Below are 23,845 nucleotides of genomic sequence, written 5' to 3'. Positions count from 1 at the left end.
CTAAAAACACGAGTCAAAGAATATTATTAACAAGACAACTAAATTTGCCAAAAAAATGTGGTTTGAAAAGGTGCAGCCTCTGTAGAAAGCGGTGTGTGCGTGCGTGCGCGGTGTGTTGTGTGTGTGGCCTATTTGAAAAATAAAAATCAATGCGGCAAACTCAAAGGTATTCAGTGTTGTATTTACAAATCGAGACATCTCGAAATCCAGCAAACTAAACAAATAGGCAGCAAAGTAGGATTGGTTGACTGATTCCCTTATGTTGCCACATCAGGGTCGAGAGAAATTCATAAGGCATTGAATTATGTAGCATTCTGTTGAAATGGCGTTAGGTGGCAATATAGTCGCAGTAGTACAACATGACCTGTAGTTAACAAGCAGATGGCTCAGCTGTCAAAATTTATTAAAAACCTTTTCATAAAAATAAAAAAAACATGACCGATAATGATAATTATAACATAGCTGTTTTTTGTTTTTGTTTTTTGCTTTGATAAACTATATTTCTATATTACCATAATTATATAAAACATTACATATTAGTCAAATAATTCAGTCTTTTTTTAGTGGTGTGAATAAAACACCGCACAGTTTTCGTTATTTAAGCAGAGCTTCCCTGGTCATATGTGTTACCTCATATGAGTTGGACAATTTGGGGGGAGAAGTCGAACGTGTTTGCTTCATCTACTCACCAGCATACGATGTCCATCTAAACGTACCACCACCTACACCTCCCAGAGAGCAGCCTGCATCCGATAAGGGATCTACACGGCAAAAATTATGTGTGGAGGGAGGAGGTGTGAAGGAAAGAAGTCGAAATAAAGAGAGGGAGAGAGGAGAGAAGAGACACCGAGGGAGTGGAAAAGGTCAGGGACACGGGGGGTGGGGTGGGGGGTATTGCACTGCCAGAATAAGGAGAGTGTCTACACAAACTGTTTGCCACACAAAACCTTGGAGAGGAGCAAGCCGTTCTCTAATTCTGGCAACTTTGTGTGAGGACCGTTGTGGACTCTAAAGATATTTTCTGCTTCTGCCAGATACTGAGTTAGCTTGCTACAGCAACAAGTGTCACAAATCAAATTTTGGACCGTGCGTAATTTGGAGACTGTACTGCCACGCTGGGACAGGATGCGCGTCCACCCGCTGCTGCTCTTCCTCTGTCTGCTGAGCGATGGACGTGCTCAGAAATTCTCCGCAATCACGGTAGGACGACCAACAACACTTTACGCCTTTTCACACGCTTCTGCACAAAAGTTGAAAAGCGCAAACGGAACAAAATCTGCAAATGGATTTGAGGGTAGATGTGTTCTGTTCATTTAAGGTCGCAAAACCTTCATTTACCATATTTCCGTTTCAGTTATGAGCTTGTCTTTCGAGTATGTTAGCTATAAATATCTTAGATTGATTTGAAACGCCCTTTTTTATCGATAACAGGAACAAATATGGCGACTATGATCATTTAAGGGCGTAAATATTAAATATTCCATATCTGGTATTGGAGAAAGTGACTAGTGTAAACTCATGTCACGGGGTTTCTGGCTCCCCGTTACACTGTTTCAAGCAGCTGCGCTGGAGGCAACTCTCCGTGTTCAGTGTTATAGTTGCTTTGAGCTTCTCAGCTGAGCTCATTCTGGCTGCATAAAGACTGCTTTGTCACTGTCAGCAAGTCCGCTGCGCCAACGCATATGGCACTGTGTGCAGCCAGAGCAGAGGTGTGCATCCTGCTCACTGCACCTGAGATAACGAGTTAAATGCCGCAGTCACCATCCAGTGCAGGTAGTTGGAGTGTGGAGGTCTGGAAGAGTGTGGAATGTGGTTTGTCACAGGCTACACTCTGATTTACTGGTCAATGTAATGAGGTGCCTTCCGCAGTAATGTTATTTATTGTCTGAGTGAAGATGCCTTAATATCCAATTGGAAACAAATGGCCATGAGTCGATAGCCTGCAGGTGAAGGGTCAGAGATCCTTTCTCCCTCACGGCACTACAGAGTTATGGAATGTGGGAGGAAGTGTGGCACTGAGCAGATGCTCATTCTGAATTATATACACATGTACATATGAGTATGCAAAGAGCACTTTCTTTACTGACACGTCACAAGTGGAAATAATAACACATTGATTTGTATAAAGGTCATATATTCACATCTGTATCATGTCCTTGAATGCCGCGCAGAAGCTACTATCCAAGAATGACATGTTCTATTTAATTCTCTTTTTTAGTTGGTCTCTGTCAGACCTCCCAACTTTGCTTCATTAGACCTGTTTTGGGATAGCATCTGGAGTGTTGAACTCATTCTATACCAGGTGATTAATGGTATAGGAGAGTAGTTACCGCAAGTTTCGGGAAAATGTCTCGATGTGATATTTTGCATATCTGAGGCCAAACGTGAAAACTTGTTCAGATATTGTTTTTGTGTTTGAAAGCAGAAACACTGACTGTTTCATTTTCAAATCTATGCAAATTAAGAATTAAAAAAATGAATCCCTATTGTCACCCTGCAAATTCCTAACAATTGTGCACCTGCCCATCAGCAGCCTTTCACACCACTTCTTTTTAAATGTCTTTCACAGAAATTAAAAACCTTTTTCTTTGATTGCCTTAGTAGCCTGGTTAAATCTGTCACTTTCTTCCCCTTCCACCATGCTGGAAACTAATGATCCTCTTTGCATCCTATAGCGCCCATGCAGGAAACTCCCGCCAAGGCCATTTAACACGTTTGCCACAGCTCTCAGCTGGGGCCCCCAATGACCCCGCAGGCCGTGGTGTTAGGGGCCTCTCAGGGTGGTGGAAGCAGGGGCCTCTCGGCCCAAAAGGCCCTCATCAGCCTACAATATGCTCTCAGCTGGAGTCTCGCCTTCTTACTCCATTCACTCCCACAATGTCACAGAGCGAGGGGAGGTAAAAGGATTTGATTTGTATGCTGGTGGGTCCTGTTAGAAAAAAAAATGTCCTCACACTTCGTCTGCCTTGCTCTCTCACATGATCACCTGGAGCTTGATTGAAAGTCTTGTTTTATTTGAGCAGATGCAGTATAAAAGTTCCTTTCAAGAGTACACAAATAAAAGAGGAAATGAAAAGAAGACTTCAATGATGGGATTGAATAGAAAGACACAGGTACCAAAGAACTTGAAAATAAGTTACAATGTGCAGTATTCGGCCTTGGATGAGTTGGGAGGTTCTGCAAAGATGGAGGTCATCCATCAATCTCCATGGAGCGGCTGCAGACAGTGATAGTGCCGGCATGGAGTAGCTGGAATGAGACATAAGAGGAGTGGCAGGGCTGCGCCTCAGCCTCAGTCATCCATCACCACTGGCTGAACACAGAGAGACCTGCAGCACACAGCTAACTACAATTAGAGGTTTACAGGAGAAAGAGCTCATCATCACAACATTACTGCGGAATGTTCTTGTTATCTTATTTGCTCTGTTCCATCTGTGGACAGCTATCTGATGGGCATTCTGGGCGGTTGATTTTATGGGTGGCCAATTTCATGGCAATATTGTGTTCAGGGAGCTTTATCACAGACTTCCCAGACGCTTGGCACGCTGCTGCCTGCTGCAGCGGGGACATTGAGCGGGATGGTGCACTGCTGAATATCCCTTTTTGGCTCGTCAGTCTGTTTCTATGCAGGGGGGCTGTTGATGTTAAGGCTCTGTGGCATGAGTGGTGTGGGGGGTGGCCAGCATTAGCTGTTGAGAGGCTGATGAAGAGTCAAACTCTGAGTTGAACCCCCCCCCAAAAAAAACCATCTGAAATGTGCTTGTCAGCTGGCCAGCTGGACTTTCTATGACTGGTGGAGGGTTAGAGGAGGTCACTGTCACAGAGGGGTGTCCGTAATGGTGGAGAGGACAGAGGGCTGTGGAGGCTCTCAGATGGATGCAGTGATCCAGGCACACTGTGGGACTTTCAGTCGATCAGTGTGGTTATTTGTCCCGTAAATGCTGACATAATATGTTATTTTTAAGAGAGGGAAAAAAAGCAGCAATAAAAGCTTTTGTGATGATGATAGTGGGGGTGACAGTAATGGTGGTGGTAGTGGTGGGTGTTTGGCGAGATTTCATTCAGAACAAATGTCTGAGCTTCCCTCCCTGTCGGCTCCTCTTTCGATTCGTTTGAAAGGGCCTCTCTTCCTGAGATTTGTGAACAAGGTTGTCAGAATAGCCTGCAGCCCCTCCATCTACTTACCTCACCCCAACCCAGGGCACTGCTCCCTTCCCTACCAACCCTCTTCCTTGTTAGGGACAGCTACCTAACCGCATCTCTCACTCAATTTGTAAGAGATCAATGTAACACAATTTTTTTGTGCGGTCATCCTGTGCCTTTCTTCTTCCTCAGGGACAACACTTAAAAATGTGTTTTCGTGCTCTGTAATAGTTGACAGATGGAGCATTTTAGATAGCTAGGAACTCACTAAAAGGCACAAAAGACAAGAAGTAAAAGAAATGCTGTACTGTTATATGTGTCCAAATATTTACGTTATTTGTAGACAAAAAGAAGTGAGGAGGTTTCTTTGTGTTTGGGTATGAATGACTGAAAACAGCACCTGTGGAGGAATGGCTTCAGGGTTTTTTTTTCAATCAGATTTATTATTCTGCGGTGCTGAATGAATCGCTCAGCTAAATGAAACGCACTGTAGCTGCACAAAGCTTCCTGACATCTCGTTTATTCAGCCATTCTATCACTCCCCATCTTTTCATTCATTGTAGCAGTCACAGCTTGTTGCCAACCCCCCTTCACCACGTCTGCTGCCTCATTGTGGGTCTGTCGTGTGGGTTTCAGAATCAGATACTAAACACAGTAGTGACATTGACACAGGTGATCAATCCCCTGTTGCTTTCCTTTTCATGGTTACATAGAGCATCCTTGTACCGCAGCATCTCCAGGTTAAAACTAAAACCAGCAGGTGTTAGTGCATTCAAAGAAAGAAGGAAAAGTCACTCACAAATAGAGTAAATATAAGATAAAAACCCAGCATGTATGCACCTGGACATCTTATTTGTCTCTGCAGGCTTTACTCTTATTATTGAGTCAATGCAGGTGAGTGTGTTAACTTAAATTTTATGCTTTAAAGGGATATTTCAGCAAAAATAAAAATTCATTCAATATCACCTCACCACAACTGAAGAGCAACACCAAAGAGCCATCAGTGAACTCTCTACTTCCACAGATCTAAAACTAATTGCCGACACATTCAAAATATCTGCTTTAATTCCATAAGCATGTGTCATGTTCCTGTTCATTTGCACTGTACCATGAGAACTTTGCTAGTGTTATCAGACTTTTGTATGTTCCTGTTTTAAGTAAAACTTTGAGGTTCTAATTCTGTGAAGTTCCTGTACATGGTTGAAATACTAATGTTTTCTGCTCCACCTCACTTTGCAGTTCACTGTATTGACTTAATAAATGACTAAATCCAATGTTGGTGCATTGTTTTAATTCTCAAATGCCTTTATTTTTGTTGGCTGTGTGATTAAAAACTGAAAAAAACTGTAAAGGTTAAGATGTGTTACTGGTTATTAAACTGGTGAAGCAAAACACTTTTATCTTGGAATTTCAAAAGTTAAAAAAAGTCTGAATTCTCAGACTGAATAAAGAATTCATACCAAAATGATGAAACTTGAGTCTTTTATAATTGGCCCTAACACTAAACATGGCTGATTATCGCAGCTGGTGCCTTTGTCAGTATTCCTAAAACCTAATCTAATAACGCTTAATATTTTTGATTTGCCTTTGTTCCTGCACCAGACTTTGTGGTACTGTATGCAACACTCAGCCATAAGGCAGTAAATATTTTCTTTGTGTCTCCCGACTTTGTACTTCTGCAGTTCCTGCGGGTAGATCAGGATAAGGAGTGCAACATGGAATGCAGTGGAACACCTCGCAAGCCGCTGTGTGCCTCGGATGGCCGGACCTTCACATCTCGCTGCGAGTTTCTCCGAGCCAAATGCCGTGACCCCCAGCTGGAGGTTACCCGAGGGCCATGCAAAGGTTAGGTCACGCTTCAGCGCTGCCCGATGCTCTTGAATGCGCAGAGAGGGGGTGCATAGTGGAAACTTGTGGGTTAAATTCATTTCAGCATAATTAATTCTTTGAGTGCTTCCAGGACAAGTGGGGCTGACACAGAGTGAGTGGGTGGGACAGTGGGGGCTGGCTGGTTGGTTTCATTTCACACCATTTTAGCATGGGAGTGTGTAGCAGAGTGACAAGTGGAGGATACAGAATGAGTTTGAATCAGCCAAAGTAGCTCTGAAGATTGAACAATAAGTGGACTGGACAGAAGTCATTTTTGGACTTTGACATTTCCTGATTACGCAATCCACCCATGACAGAAAAGCTAGGATAAATCTGCTGTTAGCCGTCGTTAGTTACTAATTGGAGTTCCATCCTAACAAAGCAGGCCAGTTTATTTATATAGCACTATTCAAGGCAATTCCTAGTTACATGACATAACGTAAAAATAGATTTACATCTGACCAAAGCAAATAAGGTCAAAACAAAAGAATTTAATGCTCCAGCTGAGGCTGAGGGATCGGCTTGCAAACCAAAATAACTAAAGACATTTGTTGCTTTAAAACCACAAAAGGGTTAATTTTTAAAAAAAAGACAGTACCATTCAAGCAAGTCATTGATGTGATTTTAGTTCGAGTTGGGCTTCCAGTGCACACAGGTGAACAAAACATTGCTGTAGCAGTATTAATGGTGTTATTTCCATTGGGCTCTGAAGCCACTCATATGTGACCCATCAAATGTAAATTTAAAGTAAAAATGAGAATGACAGACAGTGAGATCAGGCAGCTCACAGATTACTTCATTGTTGCAGGAAGGAAGCATCCATTCACCCTCACACTGCAGCCTGAACTCTCTGACCCTCGACTTGCTCAATAAGTCTGCACTGGTAGTCCACTGCTATACAGAGGGGACAAGGCCCCATTCTTACACATTAAGATGTTAGATCTCTAAGGCAAAAGGCTCTGCTGAGTCTCATATGATGCAGAAGCCTTCCACGATTTTATGCCCATGCAGGGTCTCTATGACAACATCTCTAAAAGGACATCTGGATACGGCGGACAGCGCCGTACACAAAATGGAGAATTCCTGCTAGGAAGCTAAAAGGAGCAAGAATCCATGAAAGTTGCATTGTATGCATCAATAAAATTGGGTCTCTAAGAGTTTGGACCTCCCTCTGCTTCTGGACAGCTCGCTGAAAGACAGCAGATTCATCAACAGAAAGAAAGCGACATCAGTCTGGCCTTAAAGCATGGCTGTTGGATCGTGTTTAAGGAATGGTGAGACTGGTACTGCGGTTGTTTTCAGTGCAGCCAGATGATTCAAGGGTCCTGTAATTTTTTTCCAGTTAACTGTTTTTGTAATGGTGAACCCTGTGGAGAAGGACAACAGTTTTTGACTTTTCCACTGGAACTTTAGACCTCCTCTGTCATTGCCAGTGACAGTGACAGCGGGTGTGCATTGTTTGAATGATTCTGAATAACAGCCTCCAGTAATTTGGTGACCAACAGCCTCCTGACCATGCATGAGTCATTGTTTTAATGTGATTTGAATCCGCTCGCCACATAGGCACTCCCGCATAAGCTGTCAACAGATCCATCCCTACTTTGGTTTGCACAGCTGGTGCGGTTTCTCTCCAGGTGAGGTAAAGCAGATGTGTGATGACAGGATGAGCCACGGCTCTGACAAATACATGTGAAGAGACTCTGCTGACTCACATTTACATTGAGAAAGGGTTAGGAGACACTTTGGTCAATAGGAAGAGACAGTCACGGTTTGGGTGGAGAGGAAGACAGACTAAAAGACATAAAGGAAGGGTCAGGTTTTCCCCATGCATCAGCCCTTTTCTTGGGTTACTGGAATGCTCTACAGGAGCAGCACAAGCTCAGTAATGGCTTTACCACCAAGCACTGTGCAAGCTGGCCCAAAGTCTTCCTAATGAGATCGGGGATGTTGGTTCTATTCCCAGCCACAGAAGCATCTGCTTCTTCCGAAATGTATTAAATTGTTTCCCCTGGGCCTCTGCTTTTTTCCGCTCTTCATCATCTGTGAGATCTTACATCTTCTGCTGAATTATGGTGGTGTGCACTACATAAGAAAACATTTCAGCTGTGGGTTGAATGGTGGGTCTCTGTGATGGCGTGTACTGATTCCGGTGATTTGCGGTGGCTCCACAGATACATCCAGATGTGTGGCAGAGAAGAAGTACACAGAGCAGCAGGCCAAGAAGCTCTTTCCGCAGGTCTTTGTGCCTGTATGTAACCCTGATGGCACATACAGTGAGGTAACAAACAACACTACAGGATCAGGACCAAATCTATCAGAAAGGATTTCTCTCTCTTTTAGCATTTAACCTTGAAATAACTTTACATGCTATGTTGATTTTTCAGGTGCAGTGCCACAGCTACACTGGATACTGCTGGTGTGTCACCCCCAATGGGCGACCCATCAGTGGTTCAGCAGTGGCCAACAAGAAACCTCGATGTCAAGGTCAGTAAAACTCAGGAGATATCTCACTATCGTCTGTGTACAATACTTACAATAATTTACAATAATTTTATTTTATAGCTGGATGTTTGACATTTTAAGTATGGTTTCTATAATTTTGTGCAACAATACATTCCATATCTGAGGGGAGGATGTAATATGGAGTTGTGTGGGAACGCGGTCAGTAACTGCACCTACAGGGACTACCCCTGTAGGTGCAGTTACTGACCGCGTTCCCACACAACTTTAATTTAATTTAAGAGCTACCAGGGGTGTAAATAAACCCCAGGCTAGAGAGTTGACCAACAAACTGAAACCCCTAAGAATGTAAATGTAATTTTTGGACAGCATCTGCTAAACAATCCAATAATCACTGGCCAATTTTCAGGATGCCAAGGAAGTTGTTGTTCTCAATAGTGAGAAAACCATGATGAATAGCAGCAGTGGTTTGTCTGGTAACTATCAGCTGTAGTTTAATTACAGCTCAAATAGAAGCATTGTGAAAGCTATTGGATGCACTTTAAAACCGTAAAGATATTTCATTTTTATTCCATTCCATCATTTAGTTCATGCGTTAAAAATTCAAAGTCTTTTCCCCCCCCTTGGGGAAAACCACAAGTTAATTAGTTAAAGGGAATGTGGTGGTGAAGTTTTAATTAATTTAAATCTATTGCTTTTCAGGATCAAAACATGAGAAAGTAACAACAAGAGAGCCAGGTAAAACAGGTGAGAATATTATTCAAGAAAAAAATTGGCAGTCAATGTGCATATGTACTTTGATGGTCACCCCCATGCATGTGCACACCAATAAAAGCATGCATATACATGTGATTGTATATTCATTTCTATCTCTTGTCTGTTTACCCTGCATCTGTGTCAGAGATATGAAGGTTGGGTCGCCTGCTAAGACTTGCCTTTCTGATATTTTGTCAATTTGTGAGAGCTCAAGCTGCCTGAAAGCTGATATAAAAGCAGTGGTTTTAGAGTGAGAAGAGGCTGTGGTGTGCTTTGGCATAGGCCTGTAGCAGCTGTAGTATGCATAACTGACTGTTATCTTTACCAGCAGCAGAGTCGGAGCAACACTTCCCTATTGTTAGCCTTTCTTCTTTAACATCTCTTGGTTCTTTTTCAGCAACAGCATCATAAAACAGAAGGAAATGTTCATATTTCATCCTCCACTCACATCTTGATGTCTTTTTCATCACATTTACACATTACGGGGACAAAATAAATGCAATTTTCATCTCAAACCCAATCTGAAATATATTTACTGGGCTATTTACTTTGATTTGAAAGCTACTGAAGCAGAATATTCATGAAATGACGAATCATCGCTGTCTAGTTCAACATTTTACAATTTAAAATAGAAAAATACATATTGGTACATGTTGTGTAAAGGCTGCATGTCCATAGTGGTAGTTAAACACCCGGAGGGGAGTTACAGTGTAGCTTACTAATAAACTTCATGAAGAAGAAAATACTCATAATTTGATTTCCACACACAACAGAGTAAATGATGCCCACCTATGCTAGCATCTTGCTAGTTTGCATTGCTTAACTCTTATGTGGGTTTTGCACATAAGCAGAAAGTGAAAAAAAATTCAAAATAATACTAAAAGTGATGCAAATATAATGTGTGTGTGTGTGTGTGTGTGTGTGTGTGTGTGTGTGTGTGTGTGTGTGTGTGTGTGTGAGAGAGAGAGAGAGAGAAATGTAAGTGCTTACATTTGTCACATATATTTCCTCATTTGCATCTGCAAATCTTCCTATAAACAATGTTTGATACAAACTCTTTGTGAGCCTCCCCAAGCTATTACACCACACAGTTAAAGTGGGGAACACAACTTCTGACATGGAGAGAGATGGATGTGGGGGGGGGGATGAGTTGGATGGGAATGGGTTGTGGTTGAGCCGGTTGGATAAACAGGGTGCTGAAAAGCAAAAAACCATAGAATTGTGGTGCACCAGCACTGAAAATAGCAATGATTGCATCAATGTTATGATTCTGCAACAGCTTATGGTAGGTTGTTCCACAGCAGCCACTGCTGCATCCTCCCTTCAGAATCCTGGTCATGTTCAGCAGCAAGTGATTGATTATAACTTTATGTTGTCATAACAATTCTATTTACATGTAGGAGTTATATGGAGCTGATGACAGGCAGCAGTTAAGCTGAAGTCTTATGGCCACAATAGTGAAGGGATTTCCTGGCAGGGGAACAGAGATGTGGCAGGCTTGTAAAAGGCCAAAAAGTGCAGATTGGTCATTAGTGGTTAATCATAAACATGAATCATAAACTCGCCCTTTGAAATGCCATTTCCATGTGTTACATGGGCAGAATAATGATATGTCTGCTTCAGTCAGTCATACTGGCTTTGTGTATTTTTATCTGCCAAGCAGCGTGAGGTAAAGGTCTGGTGGAGAGCTTGCATTAAATGAAAAATCCCAATTTTGCAACGGAGAACTCATTGTTACAGAAAAGTTATTTTTCGGAGGTGCTCATTAGAGATGGCCTGACTCATGCATTAACAGAGCTTTACTTTTGAGCAGAATGAGCGATTCGCACTGAGGTTAACCACACCTACAGCCATGGCTTCACTCTGAGCTGCTGAAAGCCTCCATCCTTGTCTCCTTTCCTACCACAAATCAAACAAACAAATCAAACAATTGTGCAGAGCTGGATTCTCCGGTTAGTCGCCAGTTTGCATTCTTCAGCAACGCTGGTTCTACCCCCACCGTAAGGAGTAAGAACATGAGGGACAAAGGGTACTCATCTTTCATTTAAACCAACTTTAATCTGTCAGCCAGCATATAGATAATTCAATGTGTAAAAAAAAAAGGAATATAACCACTATTATTCTGACATTTCTTCTATACGCTCTACTTCTGTACTCTCTTACACACAGACACACTTGGATATGCTCACAAACACTCTCTCTTTCTCTCTATGGTCTCCTCACCTCTGATTCTGTCTCCACCTTTTTGGCCGGGCAACGTGCAAATCTCACACAATCAAATGTCCTCTAATCTAGCTTACTTTTGTAATTGTAGTCTCCTTGCAAATATTCTCCATTCTAAATGCAGATGAGACCGGCCTAGTGGTGGATCCTCAGCCTGCCGCTGACGAGGAAGGTAAGCTGTCATCCATCAGACTGTGGGTAAAAATTGATGCCGTTCCTGTGTTTACTGAGACATCCCTGCATGACTCAGATGCACAAGTTCTACACCTCCTTAAAAGGCCACTAGCAGCCGCAGCGTGACGCTCCAAAGTGGTCAATGTTTAGAGACTAAAGAACTATTTCAGCTCCAAATTTAATTTTTGTGTTTTCCCTGCATTTATTTTCATCCAGGATCCCTAAATTATTAACAAAGCTGCGTGACACATAGTTCCACAAAGTTTCTCACAGCAGTCATGTGAAAGTGTCCTCCAATTCAATTCTGAGGGCCTAGTGTGTTTAGCATACATGATGTATTAATTTGCCTTCAAATGAGACCAATAAAACTGTCTCCGTGCTTCCTCTTCAGATATTTCCCAATACCCCACTCTGTGGACGGAACAGGTTCGCAGTCGACAGACCAACCGAACCAGAGCACCATGTGAGTTTCTTTAATGACCGCAATCGGCTGTTTGGAACCCTCAGTTGAAAGCACGCTCTGTGCTTTTCCGACTTGTCTGAGCAATCATGGTTTGAGGGCTGTTCCTGTATTTCAAGGACAGATGGTGGCTTGGGGGAACCATTAGAGCTTCATGTTGAGTGTGTAATGCATATTGGTAATCATCAACACATGGCCCAAATGCAGGATCTCCCATTTTTCTGGCTGCTCCCTTCTGTTTTCCCTGAAAAACATTTCACATGTACAGATTAGTTGCCTTTGTGATGGGAAAACATGCCATATTCCTCAAAAAAAAAAAAAAAAACTAAATGAACAGCCAATAAAACCTTGCTTTTGATAGGTCCCAGGTTGAGTTAGTTGAGAAAGCAGAGAGGCATTTCAATTGCTCCCCTTTGTTTTTAAAGATCTCCAATTCAAACAAAAGGAATAACCGTAATCCCGCCATGATCCATATATCTTCCGGGCCCCGTGGCACACCGCAGAGTAGGAGAGAGATCAGGATAAAAGCCGTCATGGCCAAAAGAGCTCTACTTTCATCCTTGAGTTTAATGCTGAAACTTTTCTTGTAGATCTCTGTGTGCATTTCCACATGTAAACACATAGATCCCTGGCACTTTAGAGAATCCTGCAGGAGTGTGTGACTGACTACTGTTTCTGCTTTTGTCTCGTCTGTTTCTCTCACTGTCATACATATCCATAGAGGGCAGCTCAGTGTCCAAATATTTACTCAACTTGGGGCATAGGGAGCTGTACTCAGTCATTAGCTTGTTAATGTTCATAAACAGTGTCACAGGAGGGCTGATATAGTGGTCCTCTTAGCATGTAGACTCATCCTCACTTACACACTTACTTCATGCAGGCACTTGGCTTATGTAGAAATTACTTCAGACTTACTGTATAAATCCAAATGTGTGAGCCAGATCTGGGCCATGACTTACTAATCTGTTCTGTAAATACACTCGATACTTTACAGATAGAAAGAGTGTGTGTGTGTGTGTGTGTGTGTGTGTGTGTGTGTGTGTGTGTGTGCATGTGTGTACATGTGTAGTCTTCTAGTCTTCGCCCAGACCACCTAAGTGAATCCTGTGTTGTTGTATTGTGTGTTTGTGTGACCAATCTTGCGACTCCCCTGCTGACTCCAGAATAACTTTTGACCCACTCCTTCCAGCCTCATCATGCGACCAGGAGCAACAATCTGCCCAGGAAGAGGCGAGGCAACTCAAAAACGATGCTGTTTTTGTACCAGATTGTGCCCAGGGTGGCCTTTACAAACCAGTTCAGTGTCACCCCTCCACTGGCTACTGCTGGTGTGTGCTGGTAGACACAGGACGACCCATACCTGGGACCTCCACCAGGTAGGAAGGCTTTCTTTTAAACAAACAAAGGTCATAAGCTTAGTCGGGGACTCCTTCTCCAGTGTTAATTCCTTCTTGAGTTTTTAAAGGCTTTTTTCTTTTTTTTAAATGGTGCAGTTAAGCACTTTTAGTGTCACTAAAAGTTAAACAATTAGTGTCCCTGTTTTAATCATTAATAACAAACCGACATCTTTATCTCAGCTGAGTTACTGAGAAGCAGGTCAGAGGTCAGTCATCCTGGCAAAATGGGGCACCGGTGCCCTCCTATTGAGAGCCCAGTCTGGGTATCAGATTAACAAGTCCTCAGGCAGAGTGCCAGTCAGCGCATTAGTACACACTGGAAGCCCAGTCTCCCCTCAGTCTCCCCTCTTGTAGGCAGCCAGCTTTTGGCCTGGTTTCGCAGCAGAAGTCAGAGCTCTGCCAGCTCATCAAGCACAGCTGTGAAAGCTTCCTTGTGTCCCCTGTTCTGCATCCTTGTCTGCCGCTCTTCTTCTCAACATCCCTCCCTTCTTCTTCCACAAACCAGCCCCCCCCAAAAATCCTTTCTTTCTTTGTGTTGTTGTGCCACAGCTTCTGGTTGACCACAGGACAATTATTTAAATCCTTTTAAACTGGCTGCATGAGGTGTAATTGGTGGGCTTCCACAGAAGACCTCTTGATACAAAGCCCTGTCATTCATTTTATATTCCCTGTTACAGGTACGAGCAGCCCAAGTGTGATGGTAATGCTCGGGCAAACCCAACTAAGCCTAAGGACCATTACAGGAGCAGGCATTTACAAGGTACGGCTCCCTGTTCAGCCATCATGCTGAAGTCGATCCACAACTGTTGTCACAAACCCAGAGCTGTGATAAGGACTTGTTTGTTGACATCACCTGCATTGTTGTCTGGTGAAATTCTTGATAAAAAGTTGAGGATTGCCAGATTCTGTCCTCTCACTGGTCACTGTGGACAGAGACAGATTGGGGCTGGAATTCATCTTCAACTGACAGGAGGGATGGAGGATGGTACGATGATTGCACAGAGAAACAGCAGGAAGGAGAGGTGGAGATAATGGAAAATAGGATGCCAGAGACAGGTAGTGATAGGAAGACTGATGACTGACTAGATAAATAAAGTGAGGATGGGGGAGGAGCTAGATGCTGGACAGTGGGTGGCCAAACAGGTGTGTTTGCTTTTTTAGGCTGATATTTACCTTCTGTCTTGCAGAAATTACTATGCATTTTAATGTTGTTTACCAGATCATTTAGTAAAAAAGTCATCTTTTCCTCAGACATGTTGTGAAAATCAGTGAAAAGAAAACATTCAATGTTGTTTTAATTACATTCCTTAACTCAACATAACAAAAATCCTTGTGATCAAGTATGTGATTAAAAACTGTAAATGGTTATAATAGCAGGACGTTCCCATCTGTGGGCCAATCAAAAAGTCCAGAAATGCCAAAAATCTTTTCAGCTCCAGAGGTTAAGGTTATCCATTAGTCAGCAAAAATCATGTGATTCTACAACTGATACCTGATACAGTATCACACCGAGAGGAATTATTTGTAATCCTATTCGGCATCGTTAAAATAACTGGGCAAAGGCAGACGGTGCTTTCATGAGCTACAAACGTCCTGGACCATACTTGGCAAATTAGAAGATTTGGTAAATACGTTGAGAATTCAACTGCGCAAAAACAGACCTGAGACTGTTCCTGTCCCATTCACAATAGTTTATAGCAGTTTGCAAGGTCAGAGTTGTGCGCTCTGCTCACAGGTTCAGCATTTTGAGACACAGCAGCACTCTATGGAGCAAAACCTGGCCAGCTCATCTTTGGCATGTCTAATTATGGTCTGCAATTGTAAACAGCACATTTAAAATGATGATTAAAAGTCACAACCATCCCATGAGAAAGAGAATTACAGATTAAAACATACATATAGTTCTCTCTAAAGCTGCTCCATATTAGCCAATTAGAAAATAAAATTGGGATGCAGTCACAAAAACATGCCAACTCACTTAGTGTGAGAGTCATTGCATCAGTGGCTACAAAATCTCCTATGGCATGTGGGGATAATTATAAATGTCGCCCTCCTGCTGCTGCAGCCCAGTGCTGGTGTTGAGAGGTTTATAGGGCGAGACGCAAGAAGGGAGAACTTTGCCCTGAACAGCAGATGAGAGTAACGCAACAGTTTTTGGCTTTCCTCAAAGTGGAGTGTGGGTTTGCGTTGGAACAGCCGCTGGGGGCTGCAACTATGAGCGCTGACAGGCCTTTGCTCAGTGCAGTTCCATCAACAAAAACTGGATCTTATCGCCCAGCTAAGAGACGGGTACACATACTAACATGCACTCATTGGCCTTTTTTAAAAACTTTCAACATGTTAAGATGGCAAAATGTTGTGTATTTCTCCCATATTAGATCACTGTTATGATGATGATGAGGAAGAGGATGATGATAGAGACTATTGAGCATTTATATTGACATTAGCCGATTTTGAACCACAGAGCACTTGTGTCTTTACCCTCATCTAAACCTTTTCCATACAGACAGAGGACAAACTGTCCTGACCCCACAAAAAACCTCCACTGTGAGCAGGCCGAGGATTAAAACCTTAAAGAGACGTGTTTGATGAATGGAGCACTGAGCCATTCGTGAAAAAGCATCAAAAGAGTCCTATTGCATCCCTCAATTCTCTCTACAGTCTGATAAATACACTTTGCCTTCTGTGGTTCAAATAGAGGGACTGTCTAGACTAATTTACCACAAGAGGCTCCACAAGGCACTGGTTTGGCCATTAACAGGTGGGTCTGATTTTTTACTGGGTCAAAGCCAGGGAGGGCCTACTAAAACTTAAGTGCAAGCCTGTTGCATCTGAAAGAGAGCGTGGAAGAGTTTGAACATGTGAAACTTTAGCCAGACGGCTGCAGCCCTGCTGAACATGAGGGAATGGTGCAGTGGAGGCTGGGCATTTATACTGATGCTGGTCACCACCTGGCAGAGAGGAGTCAAGCATGCTATTATCTTCAGCACAGGGGAATCTGGCCCTGCAGGCCTAGGCCATAAAAAGAGGAGCAAACATTTGAGAGTTTCTCCTGCACAGTCTGTGAGAAAGCAGTGGAAAGCTGAGAGAGAGAGAGCAAGAAAGAGAGAGAGAGAGGAATCCAGGAATCTTCTCTGTAGCCTTCAGCTCTTCCAGAACAACCTTGGCCTCCTCACCATTAAAACTATACAACCTAACAGGCAATTACTATAATTAGGGTCATTCCACCCCTGTCATCCTTCATATTCTCTTTTTTTAAACAAATCAATCATGTAATAATGTTCACATTAAAGGTTTATAGTCTAATGTTAACCGCTCTGAAGATCTGGTAATTCTGGAAGTTTGAATTAAATTCATCATTGTGCATATAAAAGTTGCAATGTTGTCTGTCAGGATTAGATATGGCCTCACCGATGTTTCAGGTGAGCCCGGGGTGTTACACCCTTGTCCATGTATACAATGCTGAGGAACATCTTCTGTACAGCAGCTGTCAGGGGCCTCCCAGATGATTGGCACCTTCCTCCTCATCCAGATGAGGAGAGGTGTGACGCTTTACGATGGGGAGAGATAACTGTGAGAGTCTTGTCTCGTTTTATATTGTCTTCAGCTGTCTTTACTTTTAAAACTACGCTGCCTATTACCCCAAACATTTATTAGGCCACCTAAGATGGTAACATTCCTCACCATTGTTGTTCTGACCGGGGGGAGATGTGTACTTTTCTTCCATATTTGCTGTATTTGAATGGTTGCTCATTTAAGTGTCCATGGTTTTATTTCCAGGTTGTCCCGGGACAAAGAAAACAGAGTTCCTGACAAGTGTTCTTGACGCGCTGTCGACAGATATGGTGCACGCCGTCACAGATCCAGCTTCTGCTGGAAGGTAAGCTATCCTTTTTTCATGTGGATGGAGAGACATGTGTCTGTATTTTATTTAAGATACAGAATTATCAAGGCCAATATTTAAGGCTTTACACTTTGTCAAACATTTTCTAAAGCTAAAAGTGGTTAAACAGTAAAAGTGTGGTCATGTTTCCCAGAGTGCCATTAATACTGCTGTCAGGCCATTTTCAATGATGACTAACAAATCTATATTTGTCATTTAGAATGGCTGAACCAGACCCAAGCCACACCCTGGAAGAGAGGGTGGTGCACTGGTATTTCAGCCAACTAGACAAAAACTCCAGTGGGGACATTGGAAAAAAGGAGATCAAGCCTTTCAAACGTCTCTTGCGGAAGAAATCCAAGCCAAAGAAGTGTGTGAAGAAGTTTGTGGAGTACTGTGACATCAGTAACGACAAGGCCCTGTCTCTGCAGGAGCTGATGGGCTGCCTCGGGGTGACCAAAGAAGAGGGTGAGTCAGAGCTCACAACCTGCCTTCATTCGCTCAGCATTTGTCCTCCACATTAATGCAATTCATGTTAACACATTCAAGCTTATGGTGACCTTACTTTTCCCATTTGTTTTACCCTTTACTTCACAGGGACCAAACAAGGAGAAGGCCTAGCTAAACTAGTAAGTAAATCTCTGAAAAGGGATAAGTTGAAATGGTGGAACATCTTGGTTTCTTCCTGTTAAAGGGGAGTTTTTCTTTGCCACTGTTGCTTGTCTGGGGTTAGGCCCTGGGATTCTGGAAAGCGCCTTGAAACAATTTTGATTATAAAAGACGCTATATAAATAAAGATTGATTTGATTTGATAGATATAATTATATCTTTTGATATAATCAATATTCTTTTATATGTAACAATGTTAGGACTCTGAGATCAGAATGTTTGAATAATGTGGCGTATGTCATATTGACATCTTCACAGAAAACAGTAAAACACAATTTATTCACAACAGCTTAAAATAAATTATCATGCAAATTATTATTAAACTATATATATATGTGTGTGTGTGTGCGTGCGTGCGTGCGTGCGTGTATATGTGTATGTGTATATATGTACATATTAACTTGAGTAAATCCCAGTGTCGTGAACATTTTTACACATTGCTGCAAACTAAACTTTTGTTATTTGTTACGGTTGTTCTTTTGTTCTTTATTGAACTGTGTTGAACTTCCATCTGTTTTCTTTTTGCGTCTATTATCCGGTTTAACTGCTAACAGAATTTTGCAGCTGCAGGAACATTTTTAGCCAAAACCAGTGATCATTCTGTTAATTGCACAGTTTACTCCTGTCAGAGCTATGGTTGCAGTCACCAACACCCTCGATTAGTCAACTAGCCAGAGGTCAGGCCGCTGATTGGTTGAGTCAGTTTTGAACCCTAAGCCAAATCTGATGTGCAGGCTGAAGGGCAAAAATAAAAAGTAGCAGAAATAAGATTCAAGTTTTCTTTATTGTCTTTATTCTTTATTTGCATACACATATTATACCAATGACATCAATACATATAATGAAGAGGAGAACTAAAAAACAAACAAACCTGATCTCAAAACCGTTAAATGATTTAAGATTAACTTACACTTTCTGAATATGGTTTAGAAAAAACATGAATGTAACATTTGAGGGTTTTTTTCTCTGTTTTGACCACTGCAAGATTACAGAATGGGTCAATCTGATCCAACTTCAATCTTTTCTGTCTAGAATCCCTCGAAGAAGCAAGGCTAAAGCAGCAGTTGAGGTTTTTCCTGGAGAGTCCACCCTCACCAGTTGGCAATAATGGAAACAATAGTATTTGCACTTTGTACTTTAAAGAAATGTAAATTCACGTTGTAGAAATAACATATTTAAACAGACTGCTGAATCTGTGAATGATGTAGTTAGCTTTTTATGGCCTCAAAATTTATGTAACACATACAATGTATGTGTGTCTTTGTGTATCATGAGAGTAATTTTCAGGAGTTGTACAGGTACAGGTTTTCATGTTTGATCTTGCATTTTGTCTTCCTTGCCTTATTATTTTGCTTATTTCTTTGATGATAATGATGTCAAGGATACATGTAAGGTTTTGCTCCACAGCTATGTTAGCAACTGTGTCTTTTGTACTGACCTATAACAACTCTCTCTTTTTGGGGGGGGTGTTGTACAGCAGATCACCAGAATGTTTGTTCAGCAAATCGGAACAGAATTTTCTCATGTAATCATGTTTATTAGAAATAAAGAACTCTTTTATACATTCTTCTCTTTGTGGTTCTGTCTGGCGTAATCCATCAAAGACTCAATGGGGTCAGTAATTTTCTTTGTTTCTCTTACTTTGCGTTAGTTTTTTTCTATTCAGTCTACAAACCTTGCAATGTCTTTGCTGTTCTGTGTTTTCTGTCTGTGTTTTTAATAAAGCACCTTGCTGACACCATCTTTAGAAGCCAAGTATTACTCATACATAGCAAAGGTCATGTATCATTCCATTTTCAGCCAGCCTGCCAATCCTCCTGAGGCAACATTTTAGAATTAGAAAAACGGATGGTACTTATTTCTGCTCCTTGTCTCAGAATTCCCTCATAAATTCAAGACAGATAAATCTAACAGTCACCAGTGTGTAGTGTGGGTACATATTAAAAGAACCTTGCATGTGCATGTAATACACACTTAAATGTGCCGTATGGAGAAAGTGTACATATGTAAAGTCAGTGAATTTTCAATGGAGTCTTTCTGTCTTTGAGTGTAACACTACTGTACATTGTTCCTGCCTGATTATACTGGGGCTACTACATTTTAAACCATGGCTTTTTACACAAAAAGTCCTCTATAACTCGCAGCAACTGACCGTGGACTGACCTGCTCACTCAAGCTTAGCTTCTAATTTATGATTAACAAGTCTGTCTCCTTTTGGTGATATAATCCAGCTCAACGGTCTGGTTTAACACCCCAGGGAAACTCAGAAAAGAGATTATAACTGTCTGGTCTAAGTCGGTGGATTAGGGGTGGATAACCTATGGCCTTCTTAAACTTTCACCAGCCACACAAAATTGCAAAGAAACACCCTAGTTATTAGAATACTGTTGGCTGAACCAATGCATCAAACTTGGTTTTCTATTTCTACATTTCTCTCGAGCGGTTAACAATCTTTCTTAGCAGACTGCTACCATCTGTGCTCATGATGTTTGCAGGTGTAGAAGTGCAGAAGTCTTCCTTATTGTTGTTTTCAAATGCAATGTTGTTTTCAAATACCCTGAAATGAAAAGTGAACACCTGAGTGCTGAAGGTTTCTTGACGTCCTTCCAAACACAATGCTAAAGCCTCGTCATGTATGATTTCCTCTCTCCTCGGCTGAGATTCACATGAACGATTTGGCTGTAAGTCAAGACATGGTTTTCCCAACATGTTCCCCCGATGGTCTGGTTTCTTGCCTGATGGAGTAGCTGAACGAAAACATCTAAAAGTCTTGGCCCAGTTACCAGGAACATCTCACGACTGGTGGGTTCTCCACTTCTGCTTCTCCATCGTGCTTCCTCACTCACACGTATACACAAACATGCTCCCTGAGCACAGAGATGCCATTCACTGGGGTTTGTGGGCGAAGTATATGTACTTTAATGGGCTAGAGGAGGCTCCCAATCTCACCACTGGTAGGCCCCTGTGGGCTGTGGGCTGTTGAGAAATCAGTGTCAAAAGCCATCAGGGGTTTATTAGCTTCTGGCCCTGCCACAACTTCTTTCTGGTCCTAAGAGGGACCAGAGGGACTATGGGTAAACAGGAGGACTGTGTGCACCTCTCATTGCTTCCTGAGGCCCGAACATCACTCCAGACAAGGCCACAAGACAGCCATTACAGAAAAGAAAGACAACTGGGAGGAGGAACAAAGTTTTAATGAATGATAATGGCTTTAAATGGAGACACACAAGGGCTTTGTTTAAATGTTACCAAACAGAAATACAGCATCCGGATATTTCTGTTAGATGAAATGGATTTTGTTACCCTCAGACAAAGATAGGAATTACAGTCAGCATGGTAGACACCAACCAAACATTTATTATAACCCTCCAAATAAGTGTACTGCATATAGACAAATGCTCAATAAATACTCTCATAACAAAGATACAAACATATTTATAAAACTGGTAGTTGACCTCCCATCTAACATGCAGGCTTCTTGTTTGTTTAAGGGTCTATATGTGACTGCATGGCTGAGTGTTATATAACAGGTAAGCACATGAGCACTTTGCCATGGTTGATAGCCGGTGTAAAATAAAAAAAATCCACAGAGAAGCATTAAATCCATCTTGCTTGTACCATTGTGTAACCTTGCATCACGATTCATAATCCAAACAAAAGCAATATAAGCTATATAAAGCTATATAAGAACACCCAATTTTCAGATCTAAAAATGCATGTAGTGTAGTGTAATCACTTTTGGTATTGATTGGATACTATGGATTATATATGAGGCAACACATTAACGATATGCACAAATGTGGCTTGAAAAGTACAATTGAAATATATTGTTTACACAGTCAAATATTGTAAGTTTGCAAGATGATGATGTCATATAAACTGATAAGCCATTATTTAAGGGTGTCTGACCAAAAAGAAAATGGGAAAATCAGTAGGTTACAATGGTTTACATCATGTTTTTACACCATTTTTGCTTTCCTTGAATACATCAAGACAAAGTAAAAGAAAAGAGCCTGGTACCAGTTAGCATTGAAGAAAACATCTTCAGAAAACCACAAATAAGTTCAGGGGCTGATTTTAAGCTGAAGACAAGAGTTTTTAACCTGGATGATTGAGAACTGTCATGGACAACCTGCTACCAGGTACCCACTAAAAGCATTTTGGGGCATCTTCTAGATTTACATTTCACTCTTTAGCAAAGTAAAAAAGCACGAGACATTCTCATTCAAGACGGATCAACAATACTAGTAAAAAAATCTCTCGTGCTTGTAGGCTGAATTGTGCAGCGATTTTTCATTTATGTGTTCCAGCTGAATGGGATGGCTGCCAAGCTCTGGAGCTGGACTGACATCAGAATTTCCCAGGAAGATAAAGGCAGTTTTGTTTGATTCACATTTATTAGGCAGCCAAAAAAGTGACAGTAAAGGAGTGATCTGGGCAATTAGAGGAGTGAAAACCACATGTCTTTGCAAAGTTTCAGTGACTGTGATTTTTCTGTCCACTATAAGCCGATGCTGATCTGAACATAATATTTGCTTTCATTCTAGAATATTTGGGGGGATTAGAACTTCTGGGCCTGGGAGCTGGACCTTGCATGTGGGGGGCACTCGTCCTTTAATCTCATTCTCATGGTGTATACCTTTGATATGGCGGTATTGCATCTATGCCTGACCAGAACTGGGAGAGAGAACTACATTGGAGGGTGCTGATGGTGGTGCAATAGGGAGAAAAGGAGCTGACGCTGAGGTGGGGTGGTGTGTGTGTGTGTGGGGGGGGGGGCACTGTTGGGTCTAAACTCAGGGGATTAACAGGGTGACTTCTCTTCTGGAATGTTCCAGTGACAGCCAAGACCCGCCCACCCACAGCTGCTACAGACAGGTGCACGGCGCAGGCGAGGCGGGTGGTGGCTGTGTGGGTGATTGAGAAGCAGGGCGATTGATGCGGTGAGGAGGAAAACGAGATGGAACCTCAGTCTGTCATGTGCATCAGTAAACAATTTTGTACAAAATCCCCAACTGAGCCTTTCAAAGCTCACCGAGCCATTAAAGTCAGACATCACGGAAAGCCATTATTCCAGGTGAAAACAGGAACCTGTTGAAAAGATTATCACCTCAAAACAAGTTAACATTTTTTTCCACAAACAGAACAGGTTTGCAAAAATGTCCACAAACACCTGTTGATAACAAGATTTAAGAGCAAGCATTTGTCTTGTCGTAATTTATGTTTGGGAATGTACTGGTGCTTGCCTATGCTTGCTGCACTCTTGAACACTTTGCAGGGAAAACAAAGGATTTTTTTTTCTCTGGGCGATTCTGTTTCATTAATTATATACTGGTAAACACGATGGTCTTAGTAACACCCTTGAGTCCTGTAAAGCAGCAGCTGAGGTCAGTGTTGCTACTGATCTGTAACAATCCCATTGTCCAAAGGAGAAAACCATGAAACATTTCCTTTGAAGCCACTGTCAGCGTTGGGAGCGTGATTGGCCCTCTAGGATGCTTGATTGATAGAAGGTCTGTGAAATCTGACTCTTTGTTTTGCTCACTCTAGGGTGACCTGCCCTGCCATGTCTCTACTGTTTTGAGAAACAGGTAGCCTGTCCAAACATCAGGTGAGCACTGTGGGGCAACACACTGCTCAGGTGGGGGGATTCGAAACATCTGAGAAGTCAGAGGTCAGAAACGGGGGTCATACTGGCACCCAGATGGTTACTTAAGAGAAAGGTCTTCAGAGGACTGTCATAGACTTCTAGTTTTACAAGCTGCTAAAAGAAATAAACACAGGTGGGATGTGAAAGGTTTTCCCCTTTAA

At 42.0% G+C, this 23,845-nt stretch overlaps 1 protein-coding gene across 3 annotated transcripts; it reads left to right on the top strand.

Annotated features, from left to right (window-relative positions):
• The first annotated feature begins 890 nt into the window (after positions 1-890).
• Positions 891-19,596, top strand: smoc2 (SPARC related modular calcium binding 2). 3 transcript variants are annotated; one of them, XM_029835581.1, is made up of 13 exons: positions 891-1,200; positions 5,826-5,988; positions 8,184-8,290; positions 8,397-8,496; positions 9,175-9,210; positions 11,543-11,623; positions 12,017-12,088; positions 13,275-13,461; positions 14,160-14,242; positions 17,263-17,362; positions 17,586-17,833; positions 17,963-17,994; positions 19,067-19,596. In XM_029835581.1, exons 1-13 carry the CDS (start codon positions 1,126-1,128, stop codon positions 19,088-19,090), a joined length of 1,308 nt encoding a protein of 435 aa, XP_029691441.1. In that variant the 5' UTR covers positions 891-1,125; the 3' UTR covers positions 19,091-19,596. The 3 variants fall into 3 exon arrangements, with proteins under 3 accessions (XP_029691441.1, XP_029691442.1, XP_003963751.2); XM_029835582.1 differs by having other exon boundaries at positions 892-1,200; positions 11,576-11,623; XM_003963702.3 differs by having other exon boundaries at positions 892-1,200; positions 9,175-9,219; positions 11,576-11,623.
• Positions 19,597-23,845: the final 4,249 nt, after the last annotated feature.

This window comes from Takifugu rubripes, chromosome 4 (assembly GCF_901000725.2).
Source record: "Takifugu rubripes chromosome 4, fTakRub1.2, whole genome shotgun sequence".
Classification (NCBI taxonomy): Eukaryota; Metazoa; Chordata; class Actinopteri; order Tetraodontiformes; family Tetraodontidae; genus Takifugu; species Takifugu rubripes.
Note: the sequence above shows the minus strand (reverse complement) of the source record. Positions and strands in the feature narration are given on the sequence as shown.